Genomic DNA, 16,950 nt, shown 5'->3' with positions numbered 1-16,950 from the left:
AAATGATACTTAGCTCTGGATGATATATTCCAAAAGATTAAAAACCAAACATGCTGAGAAGAGAATAACAAGAATGTTCTTTTATGGAAAATAACTAAAAAAAACTGGAGATATTCAAGGCAGAAAAGAGAATAAAGAAAAGGATATGTGTTCACTATCCTCAAACATTTGAAAGGCTATCATGAGTAAAAGTGAAAACAACTTTATATATTCCTAGTAGATATGCAGATGGACAGGGGGTCCTGGTGGTGCACCAGTTAAGTGTTCAGCTGCTAACCAAGAAGTTTGTGGTTTCAATTCACCCAGCTATTCTGCTGGAAAAAGACCTGGTGATCTACTCCCATAAAAATTCAAAAAACAACATCATCAACAACAAAAAAAAAATGTACTGCCACTGAGTCAATTGGGAGCTCTGGTGGCATAGTGCTTAAGGCATTTGACTGCTAACCAGAAGGCTGGCGGTTCAAACCCACCAGCCACTCCTCGGAAGGAAGGTTGGGCAATCTACTTCCGTAGTGATACTGCCTCAGAAACCCAAGGAGGGGTCTCTATGAATCAGGTCCAACTCAACGGCACATAACAACAATAACATCTCTACGGAAGTAGACTGCCCCAACCTTCCTTCCGGGTTTGATCCAACGCCAGCCTTCTGGTTAGCAGTCAAGTGCCTTAGGCACTATGCTACCAGAGCTCCTTCCATAGAACGCCTCAGAAACCCAAGGAGGGGTCACTATGAGTTGCAAACGACTCAATGGCAGTGAGTTCGGTTTGGTTTATTGAGTCAGTTACCACTCATACTAATCCTATAGGGCAGAGGAAAAATGCCCCATAGGGTTTCCAAGGCTATAAATCTTTACAGAAACAGACTGCCAGCCACATCTTTCTCCCATGGAGCAGCTGATAGGTTTGAGTTGCTAACCTTTCAGTGAGCAGCTTAATGTTTTAACCACTGTGCCACCAGAGCTCCTTCCCATAAGGATCATAGCATAGAAAATCCTATGGGGGTATTTCTACTCTGTCACATGGGATTGCTATGAGTAAAAAATTGACTTGATGACGTCTTAAGAACAACATGCATGCATAAAGATACTGGAAACTATAGTGGGTCAGATGGAAGAATTTGCTAATGCTCAGAGCTTTCCAAGAAGAAAAGGATAGCCTTAATAGGTAGTGAGTTCCTCAACATTAAAGGTAATCAAGCACATACCAGATGAACACCACCTGGTGGAAAGGTTTAGAGAGAATTAATTTATTGAATGGAAGGTTGAATGAAATGACCTTACTTTAAGGTACTCTGTACATTCAGAAGTTTTTAACCTACAGATCATCCCCATTTCTTTGTGCTAAGAAATCTAATCCCAACACATGTTGAGCAGAGAAAAAAAAAAGATGAAATGAATAAATTAAATGAAAGACAATATGAAAGTATAAATAAAAAGTGATGCAGAACTCAAGGAGAAAGGAATGGCAAACTAACAGGAAAACAGAGTAGCAGGAAGAATTTAAAAAGTTGGGACATGAAGAATATGCCAGGGGAGAGGGAAAAGGAAAGCCAAAAAACCCATCACAGACAATGCTGAAGACAGAGGATGCCTTTGCCTTTCTTGACAAATGGATATATTCATTTATAAGATTGTTTGAGCCTCTGTCAGTATGCAAGACAGGTTAGAAGGATATGAAGAGTGTGGCAGGAGAGGAACAAAGTTCAAATGGTATAATTAGCATCGCTTTTCAGTAGTGGTGGAATTTCTGGTCTCAAAGGCTCTGCGATCTCTGTGTCTGTGGGATCAAATGCTTTTACAAGGATGCATTTGTCTGTAATGTCAGTATGTTAAGAAGTGAGAAAAACTGGAAAATAAACCCTTGTTTTTCTAACAAAGCCAATGTGCAAAAGAAAACACAAACCACCTAGAAAATGAGATGTGTCCAAAGCAAAACCAGGGAGGAAATGAAAAAAAGAAAACAGTTAAAAAGTTATCTCATACATGTTTCATCTGAATTTTATCACCATTTGTAATCAACTTCCAAGGTTTCATAATACCCTTTAACCTTAGTTACTCAACTCACAACAAGTCATCTCATTGTTGCCCTATTTGAAGGAAGAGTGGAGACTCTTTTCATGTTGATAAGAGATAGAAAAGGGAGTCACTCCCAGGAAAGAAAAGCGTTGAGTAAACTCTGGAGTCTAATGGTAAGAAGTGGTGATAATCTATCCTTGCCTTAACCCTTTTAAAGATTCACCAAATTAGAAAGTTAGAAATTCATATAGTAGATGAAATAAGAGCAATTTTTTATTAATAATAATAATAATCAAAGAAAATTTTCTTTACAAAACAAAGAACAAAAAATGGAAGCTGTGTCTTCTTACTCACCCATTTCCTAGGTCTGCCTCTTGGCCGTTTTTCTCCAGTGGCTTCTGTTTTCTACAAAATGAAAAAGGAAGTCATATAGCTTTTACCTCACATTATTTATGTGTGCTGCACCAAGGGACACATTTCAAGCAAGAATGCTCTCATTTGCAGATGAAGTATAGGGATTGTTTTAAAAGCTCTTCCTCCTTTAAGGTTCATCTTTGGGTAGACGGTTCTTCCCCATTTTTTCACTGCATCATGTAAAGAGATACAAATGCAAACCCTAGCCCTAGAAGATGGTGAGCTCCTCTGGCATACATAAAAATACCTTTAAAAAAAAAAAAAAAAAAATATATATATATATACATATTTTATTTTGCTTTATATTTGTCCATAACTTAATAATTCCCACAGTCATAATTACACAAATTAGTATTTTTAAAAACTGATGTTTCTTAAATGATCAAGATTTTCTTTCCATGTCTCAAGAAAAGTTACAAAATTAACATTGATGTATTGTTTTACAATTTACAAAGCACTTCCACCTACATTACTAGTCCAAAGCATGTCTAAATATTAGGATTACACAGCATCCTAATTCAACATAGCAAACATTCACTCACTTCTACAGGGCTAATTTCCTGTAAAACAATCACCTGTCAGTCAGTTCACCAACAGAATGAAGACTCTAATGACCTAAAGCAGAGGGAAAAAGAAAAAAAAAAAAAACCCAAAACTGGCAGAGATTAGTTCCCTGAGATGGAAATTATAAGTGCCTAAAAATAGTAATTAATAAAAATTTACATTATTAATTATAATTCCACATGAAACATAGATCCAACATGAATATACTTCTCACTGTGTTGAGTTTGTCCCATTCCTTTGCTTTAACAGGTTTTTCTGGGATCACAGTCTTTTACCCCTTTTGAATTAAGCTGTTACAGTGTCTACAAAGTAATCAATCTTTTCTCTGTTTTAGTCACCCTGACTCCAACCCAAACACACACCAACACAAACACACACATCACATGCAATGTTCAATTTTTTTAGGATGAAGAACATTTAGTACATATTGCTCTGTGCATAAAAACCATTCAAAGCTATTATCAACACACACCAAAAAACAGGTAACTGAACTAGGATAACTTATTTTGTGCTTTACTTTTGTAACCTGAGTTAGCAGCTAGTAGGTAGTTGGTACAATGATACTAAAATTACATGTCAAAATTTGATAGTCTATACACTCACTCCCAAATGAGACTCTCCTATTTCTGCAATCTGCTGAATGAAAATAGATAATAGATCAAATAAAATAAGCTACAAGATTTCTTACCAAATAATAGCTCTCTGATCTTGTTTGAAGAAGCACTGGTGGCACAGTGGTTAAAGCATTAGACTGCTGACTGTAAGGTCTGCGATAGGAACCCACTAGCAGCTCTGCAAGTGAAAGATGAGGCAGTCTGTTTCTGTAAAAATTTACAGCCTTGAAAACCCTATGAGGCAGTTTTGCTCTGTTCTAGAGAGTTGTTATGAGTTGCAATCAACTCGATGGCAGTGGGTTTGGTTTGGGTTCCATCTGGCATTACTATCCTGTGAGTTAACCAAGCTCTCTGTAACAGGAAAGTTCCCACTGAGTAACGTTACCAGTTGCCTTTGAGTCAATTCTGACTCATGGCTACCCCATGTGTATCAGATAGAACTATGCTCCATAGCTTCTCAGTGGTGGATTTTGTGGAAGTAGGTTGCCAGGCCTTTCTTCCAAGGTGCCTCCGGATAGACCTGAACTACCATCCTTTTAGTTAGCAGCTGAGCTAGTTAACCGTTAACTCTACTGAGCATTTAAAATACAAGCATTGGACTAAGTCAGTCACATTTGCTACCTTTAATCCTTACAGTCATTCTATAAGGTAAAATAAAAACAGAACAAAATAAATCCATTGTCATCAACTCAATTCTAACTCACGGTGACCCTATAGGTCAGAGTAGAACTGCCAAACAGGGTTTCCATAAAGCAGACTACCACATTTTTCTCTTGCAGAGCGCCTGGTAAGTTCGAACCATAGACCTTTCGGTTAGCAGCTGAGCACTTACCACTGCACCACCAGGGCTCCTTCCCTAGAAGGTTAAAAAAAAAAAAAGAACAACCTCACTGCCATCAAGTCGGGTCCATCCTGACTCATAGTGACCCCTCCTTGGGTTTCCGAGGCAGTATCTCTATGGAAGTAGATTGCCCAGTCTTCCTTCCAAGGAGTGCCTGGTGGGTTTGAACCATCAGCCTTCCAGTTAGCAGTCAAATGTCTTAGGCACTACACCACCAGAGTAAGCACTATTATTTCTCTTATTTCTTAATTATAAACTGAGTCTCAGGATAGGTTAGATAAATAACTCACTCAAGGTCACACACAAAACTGGTAACAGCAGAGCTGGAATTTGAACCCAGTTCTGTTTGACTCTAAAGACTGTGTTCCTACCCTCCTAATGTTGCTGCCTCCCCTCATTATACAAGTACTTGCTGACTTAAGAAACTCAAACTGTCACTGATTCAGCCAATTTGCCAGAACAGAAGGAAACCTAGTAAGCTTTAGGAGCTCTACCTAATTGTCAGAAAGGTACATGGGTAGGTGGGTACTCTGAAAGTTGTTTTATTACTTCTGAATGACTCCACAAAGAATCCTTTATTGTCAGGGTTAAGTGGCACTCTCTTACCTTCCATCTATGGGAGTAAATTAAATTCAGTGAAAGCCAATTGTGCCAGTGAATCACACTTTCTGCAAAGAGTGTTGTCTCAGGGACAGAGGGGATGTGTCCTAAGAGAAACAGACTCTACTTTGGAAAGCTTAGGTTCAAATTCCTGCCATGTTCGCTTTTATGACTTTGAGCAAGTCCCTGAAAACCATAATTTGGTTTCTTCTATAACATTCAGGTAGCTTCTCCTGTGAGGAACCATGGAGGTTCTTAAAAGTGCCTGAGGTGAATTAGGTGCTCAATAAATGTTCTTTTCCTCCTAACAAGATGGGCTCCTTAAAAGGAAAGTTTTCCTACAAGTCAGGCCCATCTCATAGAGGGTTCAGTCCAAGAAATATTCCATTACACTCATCTGTTGCTTTTAGAATGAAGCTTTTAAGAAACTCTTTGGTTTAGTACATGGTGAGTTGTATGAGTGTAAAGTGTTTCTAGTACGGGGGCAGCATCTGATTTAATCTTTACGAGCAACTGTAAGACTGCAGTTTACCCAGTAGTAAATTGCACAAACATGTAAGATAGAAATCCCTCTTAATGGAAATGTGAAGGGTGGAAGCTTGAGGAGATGAGGCTGTTCACCCCAAAGCCTAAAGATGCTACACTAGCCCTTTCTATACAGTTGTTATGTTTCAGGGGCTACGATGTGATCTGGGTGTATCTCAATCTGTTGGAGGGGGGTTGTTTTCTAAAAGGGTTTCATTGCATTTCAAAGTCAGAGAAAGCAAATCTCTCAAAGAAAGCAAGCCTTGCAAGTAAGATGATTTTTAAATGAATAGCTCATTTACAGAAAACCTTTTCAAGAATAAAATTTGCACCATTAACTAAAGGGCAAAATACCATGATTATCACTTGGACTTGTTAAAAGCAAACTTGCTCCTTGGTCGTTCAGGCCAGTGTTACATGTAAACTGACACCCTCTTCTGAGACTACATCTAAAAGAAACACATTAGCTGTGCTGTGTGGCGACGATCTGGGAGGTTTTCATTGTTCTTTAAAACCCACATTATTTAATCATTCTAATCAAACTCCACAAAGGCTGCAAAACAAGCCAGGGTTTTCGTTTGTAAACCAGCATACATCCAAGACTTCTACATATCAGAAAACACTGGCTTTGACATTTTTTTCTTGTGTTTAATGCTCCTCGGGATATTATTTTTCAATAGAAGACAAACAAAACACTCGGGGTGCTTGTTTTATTTTTAATGTCAACATATGTGATACTGTAAAACTGTGTATTTGGTTTTCCTTTGCCAGAATGGAGTTTGGTTCTATACTACAAACCCATGTACAATGGAGATCTAACATGTTCTAAGTATGTATTGCTTATGGGAGGAGGACACAGAGGTTAAGAATTCAGCATTTGTTAGAACTGAAATTTCAGATTATTACCATCACTATTATACTGTTTGCAACTATCATAAATCTGTCTAAAAGATTTTTAAATCTGTTATTTCTTCCTTGCTTCTCTCAATCATATTTTCGTCTGTTTTTAAAGTGTGGATTCAGAACTGCATACTGAATTTTATGTTTTAAAAGCAAATTTGTGAGGGCTGGGAGGAATGTTTGCTGGAAATACAATTATTTTCCTAAGAGATAGTTCAGCCCTTAACTGTGCTCCACATTTTAAAAAAATTAAGAAGTAAAATTAATTCACCTAGCAAATATCTCTCTTGAAATTGGGAACAGTGCACGGAAGGTTTTCAGTACATACCTGTTGAATGAATGAAGGAAAAAAATGTTGTTTATATTGTATGCATGCATGTCATGTCTTGCTTGTCATCAAAGATTCAGAGCTTGGTTAGGACTTTAGGAGACATGTAGTCTAAGCCTTTCATTTAACAAGTCAGAAAACTTCTGGATGTGCCGTAATCCCCCAAAGAATAGCTCTATGGACGATTTGGGGACTAGTTTGTGTTGTAGTGGGCACACATTTCCAATCCTTTTATAAGCTTGTAGAGAGGTGCCTCCCGAGGATTTCTCAGAACCTCCCTTCCAACTTGCCTTTCAGGTTATCAGAGATAATGTAAATCTAGCACTTAGCAAGTATTTTACAAAATATTTGCCAGCACATAGTAGTAGACAGAGTAAAAGCTTTAGAATCAGAATTGAATTCAAGCTCAGGTGGCCCTGCTCAGTGGACATTTAATTTTAAACATGTCCCCTTGTCATCTCTAATCACAGTTTTCTCATTTGTGCAACGAAGATCATTATGCCTACCTCTAAGAATTAAAGGAGCAAATACACATGTAAAGTGCCTGACAACATTTAGTAGTTACTCATATGTAATTTCTTCCCTCCCCTCCACGTTATAAAATGATACCCTTAAAATGAATTCCTCACAATTCTGTAAGTTTCCACAGTGATTTTCAGAGCTCTATCCTACTTAAGTAGGGCAGCTATTAACTTCCCCTATTTCACAAATGGGAGGTTAAGCGACCTGCCCATGTTCTTAAGTGGTGGAAATGAGACCCAATCTGATTTCAAGGCAATAAAGGGTCTGTTCTTCGGGGAGATATTCCTGTATAAAATAAAACAGCTATGGGCCAAAAAGAAAAGAAAAGAAAAAAGAGCTTCTAGGGTAGAAATCTAATGAGTAGTTAAAAGTAAAACATTTCCAAGTTTCCTACGAAGACATAGAAAGGAGCTGAGATGGGGAACCAAGACAATAATTCACTTCAGACTTCAGGATCATATTTAGATAACTATTAATTATTTGCTATTCTAAATGATCTCATCATATTTTATATGGACTGCAATGATGCATGAAAACCAGAATTTCCCCACCCATAATCTATCAGTGGATATGCATCCCCCGCCCCTCCCAAAAAGTAATAGAAAAAATATTTGGTGAGTTAGTGTCCTGTTTTGTTTTCATTTGCCGCTTGATTTTTTTTTTTTTTTTTAAGATTAAGACTTGCTGGACCTAAGAGGGTATGAAGCAGGCTATCCAAAGTCTATAAAGTCACATTTTTTTCCCCAGTTGCTCTTAAAAATATAAATGGTATAAATATTGTCTACTGGCCTCAAGATCAACTGGGCTAATCAATCAGACTAAGCATTGAGTGAATTCTCGTTTCACCTTGTTGATTGATAATCCAGCTCTGTGGGTTTCCAAATTTTACATGTTAACCATTTTCAGTATTGAAGATATGTTACAAGTTTGCTATCACAGTGTGTTTTTCTGTAGGTAATAGAAGAAAATTCCATCACTCATCGTAGTTCATGCTCTTTTTACCCAAGGAAGCCTTTACTGTCAACTCCCATGTCATTACTGTGCACAGGCCTGTCTTCATCTTTACATGCCTGTTAAAACCAAGTCCAAAATAACAGGACGGTTACCATTTTTTTAAGTTTAAGATGATCTTCCTTTAAACCTTCTCTGTATCTCTTTAGTTATCAGAAAAACCAATGGCAATGATACAAGAGTTCACAGAATTACTTTCTGAGCAAATGGAGCCACTATGAGCTGGAATTGACTCCATGGCACCTAACAATAACATTCTGGAGAAAAGAATGCAGAAAAGACCATGACTGCTCTGCTACTGTTAATTGCCCTAGAGTCGGCAATCTCACGCACAGCTGAAGAAATGCTGCCCCATTGTGCACCATCCTTATGATGGGTTGCATATGGGGCCACTGTAATTCACAGGGTTTTCTAAGGCCATTTTTTGAATTAGATTTCCAGGCCTTTCTTCCTAGTCTGCAAGCTCTGCCCTGAAACCTCTTCAGCATCATAACAGCACACAAGCCTCCACTGACAGAGGGGTGGTAGCTGTACATTAATACATTGGCCAGGACTCAAACCTTGGTCTCCAACATGGAAAGTGAGTGAGTAATCTACCACTGAACCACCAACGCCTCATGACTGCACTGTTGTTGTGTGCCATCAATTCGATTCTGACTCATAGCCACCCTGTATGACAGAGCAGAACTGCCCCCACACATAAGGCTTCCCAGGCTGTAACCTTTTCTCCTGCAGAGTAGATGGTGGGTTCAAACCTAACCATCATGCCACTAAAGCTCCTCATGACTGCACTGTTGTTGTTGTTGTTGTTGTTATGTGCCGTTGAGTCGGACCTGACTCATAGCGACCCCTCCTTGGGTTTCTGAGGTAGTACCATGACGGAAGTAGACTGCCCATCCATGGTTAAGTCAAAGAGAAGATGCCATACATAATCACTAAGTGTATTGTAGCAGTATAAATAAATAGCCTAAAATAGATTCAGTTCTTCATTCACCTTTTTCTCCTGGTTGACAGAACAAAGATTCATAATGAAACGCTTCAGAATCTAGGACAGTGAAATTCATTGCTCCATCCTGTGCCAAGCTATGTGGTTCCCAGGTGAGCTCTGGAAACTACAAAAAATCACCTAACAAGACAAGACAAGTTTAAATGACTTAACTGACATAATGCTTTTTACCATCCATCTAGCCTCAAGAAAGAACTGAAAATGCAATAGAATACCAGCCTGGTATATTCTATCTCCTTAGAAAAATGATCTGTTGAGACTGGGAGATAAAAATGCCCCAGGATGTAGGTCAGCCAAAGTATTGGGGAGCTTTCCATGAAAGATCTCAGATGATCTGGAAAACTAGTACTGAGTCCCTTGAAATAGTTATTTCATAGAGACATTCAAATGTTTTTGAATCCCCCAAATTTGGAGCATCTTTGGTAACTCAAAGGCATGACCAGACAGAATTTACTGATGCATTAAGTCCTTCCTTGCAAAGTGAAGTAAAAAATGAGTTGATCATCTAGGTAATTCAGCCTAAACATCAAGATAATAAAGATACCAGTTAGCTTTACTTAATTCTACCTGTCTGAATTCATTTGTATATTCAGATAGCACCCTCAATCTCATAGTGAATTTACCTGTTCCTCGAAACAGAGAAATTGAACTAAATCATACTTGTAAATGTAATAACAATGGTCCAGAACTGTGTGACAACTCGCAATGTCATCATTCCCTGACTTATCTACAATGATACCTCTGGTGACCTCTTCAATCGGGCCTGCTAGATTCCAAAGAAAATCCTATCCCTCACTTAACATCTATGCTCTAAGTTTTATCTGAAAATCTCACATCCTAAAATAGCTGTGACTGGTGTTAGCAGTAATTTATGAAAATCAACCCTATTGCCGGGAACATAAATGTTAAAAAGGAACATAAACTGTCTCTACAATATTCAATGGGAGCTATTAGGCTTCCTCTACACTAGAAAATTTAAGAGCAATATTAAGTATTTCTCAACACATTAAAGTATATATTCTTTTCCGAGATGAAGTTTTCATTCTGCACTTTGTTTCTCTGGGTCTGGACATTACATCTACAGTTAAAAGGAAGTTAAAGGAAATCAATGACTTTACAAAGTAGAGCTATCACATCAGAAATTTTTTTTTATATGCAATTTCCTTCCACTAAAATTTTATTCAACCTGGGGAGGGGGGGCAATGTTTTTCTTAAACCACTTTAGTCAGAATTGGCTTGAGACTTAAAGATGAATTTGACTTGTAACCTTAAAGACTAGAGAATTAGTGACAACCTCTCCAGTATTCTCTCATGATTCAAAAGCAACAACAAAATCCCTAAACTAAACATAAAGGAGAGTCTATCTTTCTTCTCTCCAAACAAAGGAAATGTTGTGAAAATACAAAATACTTCCATCTAGTACAAACATGGGAGAAAAACAAAAAGAACATTAAGAGAGAACTGGTCACAGGTATATTTCAAATTTAAAACATCCTAAATAAAAAGGTAAAGAAACACACACACATGCATGCATACATTGTTTATTCAAGAAAACATTACCTTCTGATTACTTTTCTTTTACTAAGGTAAGAATACGAACTGGAGCAGAGACAAATTTTAAGCACTTAGATTAAAATCTTTGAGAATGACTGCAATTGCTATATAATGGTCACCCATGGAAATGTATTTTAATGGAATATAAATGGATTAAAGAATACTTTTCTCTTCCAAAAATCCCAAGTATAACACATTGTTTTTAGAAATATATGTCTGATATATCATACAAATCAATTTTCTATTGAACATGGCCTAAAATTACAGTGATTGCTAATTTTGTAGTAGTCCAGTCAGTCTTGCAGCATTCTGCATGCATTGTCAAGTTTCCCATTGCTCATTTTCTAACCAGTAGTTTTGTTTTTAAATGCCCCAAGGCCAGTTACTAAGTCCAAACACAAACTTTGCAAGTAAAAAACTGCAAGCAGGAAGAAATTTTAAACACACATCATCTTCAAGCTTCTAGTGCATGTTGTATGTCCTCTAATTTTAGAGTTTCTTTTCTCTTATACTTACCAGTTTTTGTGATATATTTCTCACTGTGATGAGTCTCAATTTGCAGAAGAATATCCAATTGATTTATCATGAGTCTTCTCATAACTACCATGGTCAGTTTAGCATGAGTATGTTTATCTTATATGTTATGAACTATATCACTTTTTCTAAAAACGGTTGCATTTCAAAGCACATGTTTTGTTAGAATACAAATAAATAAATGTTTGGTAATTATGCTCATATTGGGTAGTAGCAGCAAACTCAGTAAATACTGACTTGAGAATGAAAATATCTTAAGTTTACTCATGTCATGAAAAATTCGTCAATGTCATTCATTACTTTGCAAAGTACTGTGTTTCTCAAATGAAACTAATTTATAAAACTGAAGGAAAATAATAGTCATCTATGGACAAACATTTATTCACTTTTATTTGAAGGTGGACCTTTGGAACAGAATTGTATAAAATCATTATGCCTAGAAGCAGTACAAAATGAAAACATTTGTGGGAAGGTCTTTTCCTTAAGGAACAAAAAAATCTACTTCTGTTTTGGACATTGTAAATGATGTACACGTACACATGAAGCATTATCGGGAAGATGAGTAGTTTAGTAGAGTACTGGGCCATTTAAAAATGCCCAGGACTAAATAACTAAAAGCAAACCAAACCATCCTTGAGGATAAGCAAGCTCTTTTTTGCTAATGTGCTTTAGGTGGTAAATTAGGCACAGGTCCCAGATTTTCTTCTGACAATAAAGATCTTGTTAGTAAGTAGTAAACTTTTCCAAATGAGAAGGTGATAGGAGCTCCTATTTTTTCTACTCATTCAAAAATGTAACCCAATGAAATCTGGAAGATAATTCACTTCCCATTGTTTTAATATTAAAATTTAAATAATTTATTTATGATGAGGTGTAAAGATGTCTCCTGGGAGATATTATAATGATGCATTTTCAAAATAATTACATCATTACTTGTTTGTTAACTACTTACCACCAGGATATTCCTTTGCCATCTCATTAGAGTAAAATTCAGTTAGGTAAACCGCACACTTATATAACACAGATATACTCCTTGGGAAAGTTAGTCCCTTAAAGTTAATTTGATAAACCAGGTCAAATGTAAGAAAAGTGTTTGATATTCCTAACATATTCATATTAGAAATATCAAATTATAGACTGTCACTTTTAAATGACAAGGTAACTTAGAGGTACTTTAAAGTTGGCTGAATGTGATTCACAATAAATCTTGACTCAGTTAGATTTAAATATACTGAAACTCTCCTAGAACTCTGTTCAAACTGTTCAAATAAAACAGATAAAAACTCATAGTTACCCCCTTAATAACTATCTGTATCCTCGTTGCTATGGCAATTTATAACACTGAAAAGTATCACATACAAGATGGTTAGTGCCCACAGTCCTAGAGAAAACCACACAAAACATTAATTCCAATAAGATCAGGATAGAGTCCTTTCCAATGAATACTGTACAGGCTGTACTCAAATTTATTGAAAGATATATCAAAGTTTTTTCTAATTTTAGAAACTTTGTTTTCAACTACTATTCAAATCTACGAGTAAAAGGCAGAATCTTGATTCCTGATGTATTTATATAGCTGAAAAAAAATTGACTAACTTGTATATTCACCTTCACTTCTTTCTCTACAAGCATTGGTTCTAAGCTATTTCCTCTCTGCTAGTTCAAATACAAGCAGTATGAAGTTATTTTAAGTTGCAACTTAAATTTTATGAAGAAAGACATTGGATGTTACATTTGACTGGGTTCTATCCTGCCCCACAATATACATTAAATAAGTCAAATATTTGTTTAAAACATCTCTTTATCCAATTTAGAGCATTTCTCTATCAGTTGGTAGAAAGACTTTTTGATTATAAAATATTACATTGTAGATTTATCATGAAACCAACAGTATGCTTTATCATCACATTTAAAACTGTAAAATTTATAGAAATTTTCCAGGATCCTATAATTGGATTTACTTCTAATTATCATCTATTTGGTACAGTAGTTAACTGTGATAGCGGAATTTGGTTTGCAGTAATCATGTAAATAAGCACGAAGTGAATTAATCTTTATTATTTTCCAAAGGAAATTGCAAAAACTTCACCTGGCAAAATTCTTAGTTTTGATTCTTTTTAACTATTTCACAACTGGTGTAAATTTTAACTGTGTCATTATCTACCCCTACGTCCACCTGAACCTCCACTCCCATTTTAAGTTTCATATTATTTGATGATGGTTGGTTGGTTGGTTTGCTGGTTTTAAAATAACACAAAGTATCTTCATGGATTTTTATGCTAAGCGTCTGCTTAGGACAAAGGTTAACTCCTATCTGAGTCTTGGGTTCAGAAGTTGAGACAAATCCTTATGTGTGGATCTAGAACAGGAGAATTACAAGGGGGTTCTTATGATAGTTGATAACTTTGGGAGAGCATGACTTGAGAAATCTCACCTTTTGAGCTGCTTTCGAGGGACTCTTGTTTTTGCTTCCTTTAGGTCTTCCCCTGGGTCTCTTCGGAGAGGGCTCACCAGTTGGCTCCTAATTTAAGGGGGAAAAAAATGCAGTTGTGGCAAAACGACAAAAAGAAATTGATCCTGACCCTCCAGCGATATCATCTGCATGTGCTGCTCAATGGAGCTATTGGATCACATTCATTTCAAGTATAAATGGATGATGATGATGATGATGATACAGAAAAGGGAAATAACTATACTGTTAATCCAAGAGTTCAAAGAAGAAATTTTATTTGCATATGAAAAGCAAATTCCATTTCAGCTCTGAAAAGGTAATAAAGGCCTGTTAGGCTGCATGTTCTAAGGAAGAAAGCATGCATTTTCAAGGTATACAATTTGCATGATTGTGCATCTGAAAACTCAGAAATAATAAGCATTTTACACGAATAATAATAAGCATTTTACACGAATACCTCTATCCATCGTACTAACATTTTAAATAACAGAAATATGAAGCTAATATCATAAATATTTCAACAATCTTCCATATTAAAAAACTGAATTTTAAATATCTCTGGATCCCCACATTCTAGGTTGATGATAACTCAACCGACACATTAAGTGAAATACTGGAGCAATTATCCAAGTTCTTCATCTCAAAATAACTCCATTCCACCTAAAATCTTCAAATAATTATGGTAAATCTGTAGTGGGAGGTTTTGCTTGAATTATCTAGATAATTGCTTCAATTCTCCACTTCCTTTTGGAGACGCAGGCATGATCTCCAGTCTAAATTTAAATATCTTTTGATAAAAAATAAATATATTTTCTCCAAAATTTTCCTTTGAAAAACTTATGAGGGTGCACTGGAGAAAACTGAAGGGGAAAGTAGTAAGGAGGAATGGAAGTGTCGAGGAAGGAGAAACTAAACCAATAGGTTTAGCAAACCTTTAAATGGCTCCTATGCCAGGCAGTAAATACTCAAGTGGTTAAGAGAATGTGATGATTAATATTCCAGATTCTAAATATTTATCCAGTGAATTGTTAATTCACGTTTCACTCAGATTCAGTGATAAAATGAGACTAATTAACTCGAAATATGTGAAAGTCTTCTATGAAAATTCACATCCCACTGAGAGAAGCGGGAAAGGTTCCCCGAGAGCCTCTGTGGGGACCACTAGCTCCAGTGGGCACATCCGGAGCAAACACTGCGGAGACACATTTTTCTTTCTTTGTGAATTCTGCCTTAACTCAAGGGTAAAACCTCCAATCACCTCCAGACCCCACTACATTTTCTTTTGGATTTTTTTTTTTGGGGGGGGGGGCAGAGAGGGGACAATTAGTAGAGTTAGAGAGAGCTGGGTGGCGGGTGGGAAACAGGAGAGGCAGAGACTTCCTGGGAGGTGTAAAACAGAATCCTAACGCGGTGTTAAGTGTCGCTTGGCAGAGCGGGAAAACTCAGGCGCCTCTAGATTGGCTTGTTTTCTTGGATGATTTCAAAAAGGTACAACCCTCTCAGTTTTTCTAAAACGCACTGGGCAAGCAACATTGCTCAATTTCCCCACTTTGCTCTCGGGCAGGTTTGGGACTCTTTAGGATTATTTTCTAATTGGCCTATTTGCCGTGAAGGAAGAGATTGAAGGCGAAGCAACGAAGGAGACGTTTTAAAGCCCGCGGAAGTGGAGTTTAAATGTTCTCAATAGACACATCCCTTTCCAACCACGTCTGCTGGTGCTTGGAAACTGCCGCAAACAAAACCCCCTGCCCTGGGCGCTGCCTGCAGCTCTGCGAGCGCCCGCTGCACGCTTAATTGGCTGCATCCGCAGACAAAACCCTCCACTCTGCGGGGTCCCAGGCGCCCCTAGATCTTCGCCTCCCCATCCCCAACCACTCACACAAGGAACAAGTTTAATGTCCGCAGCTCTAAGGCGCGGGATCCAGGGGGAAATGACCCTAACTACTGTGCACCCTCTCGGACACCCCTTTCAAAGCGCCCCTAGCCGAGTGAAATAACCACGCTGCGCGGGTACCCGGTCCCCTGCAGTCCCTTCTCAAGGCCACCTCGGTAGCGGCTGCTCTGTGGAGCGCCCGCGCGCCACATTTAAAGAGCCCTCAGAGAATCCGGCGGCCCGGTCCCCACGCGTTCTTTGTCGGGAGGGCGCGAGTCTCGGGCCACCCCGGAGCTTGGAGAGGCGGCCAAGTGGGCGGCTGCGGTGCGCCAAACCCCAGCCCAGAAACAAGCCAGAGAGGCAGGAGAAGGAGCCTCCGGTCCCAGCACTCCTGCCCTTCGAGTTCAGACGGGCCAGCACACCCCTTTCCCCGGCACTTCTTCCCCTCGCTGGCAGTTTCAAAAAAAAGTCTCCGAAAGCGCGGGCAAGTACTGGTTTGTCGGACCCCGGCCGCTTCCAGTCTTCTGGAGACACCGGCCATTCAGGGCTGGGCACAAAAGCCAAAGTCCGAAGACTCACTTCGCCCGATCCCACCTCCCCACCCCCACCCTCACCCGGGCAGCTCGCCGAGACTCCCACCTCCCCACCAGGAATAACTCCGGCGCCCGGGACGCCACCGTCCCCTCCCCCCGCAAGGCCGGCGGGCAGCGTGTGGCGGCGGCTCGGCTCCCGCGCTCGGGTAGCCGCGCGTCTCCCGGGCGGCGCGGGTCCCTCGCAAGGGGGAGCGAAGGTGCGCAGGTGCCCCCACCCCACCCGCGTACTGACTTGCTGCTGTTTCCTGGGTCGGCCGCGTCCTCTCTTCTGAGGCGCTGGGGCGGCAGGTTGTCCCTGGGTTGAAGTGGACTGCTGCCCCGTGCCTTCACCTCGTGCGCTCATCCTGCCTCCTGCCGCCGCCGCCGCCGCCGCCGCCGCTACCGCCGCTACAACTGCTTGGCCTCAGCCGCCAGAAATCTACCCAGCACCTTTCGGGAAACTGGGTGATGGGGGCTAGAGGATGATACAGGATGAGGCAAGAGCTGGTGTGCGGCGAGGGCTGCTGCTGCTTAGGCTGCCGCTGCTGCCACCATCAACACCGGACGTCCAGCGGCTGCCAAAAAGAGAGAAGAGGGGAGGAGGAGAAAGAGAGAAGAGAGA

At 39.2% G+C, this 16,950-nt stretch overlaps 1 protein-coding gene across 1 annotated transcript in view; it reads right to left on the bottom strand.

Moving 5' to 3' along the window:
* Positions 1-16,692, bottom strand: part of HMGA2 (high mobility group AT-hook 2) — a 181,139-nt gene extending 164,447 nt beyond the window's left edge. The window contains exons 1-3 of the mRNA XM_042781209.1: positions 16,582-16,692; positions 13,866-13,952; positions 2,373-2,423 (exon numbers count right to left, since the gene is read on the bottom strand). Of these exons, the coding sequence (XP_042637143.1) occupies positions 2,373-2,423; positions 13,866-13,952; positions 16,582-16,692 (249 nt within the window). The remainder of the gene's footprint in view (positions 1-2,372; positions 2,424-13,865; positions 13,953-16,581) is intronic.
* Positions 16,693-16,950: the final 258 nt, after the last annotated feature.

Source organism: Orycteropus afer, unplaced genomic scaffold (assembly GCF_000298275.1).
Source record: "Orycteropus afer afer isolate SDZICR_OR568_19922 unplaced genomic scaffold, OryAfe1.0 scaffold00097, whole genome shotgun sequence".
Taxonomy (NCBI): Eukaryota; Metazoa; Chordata; class Mammalia; order Tubulidentata; family Orycteropodidae; genus Orycteropus; species Orycteropus afer.
Note: the sequence above shows the minus strand (reverse complement) of the source record. Positions and strands in the feature narration are given on the sequence as shown.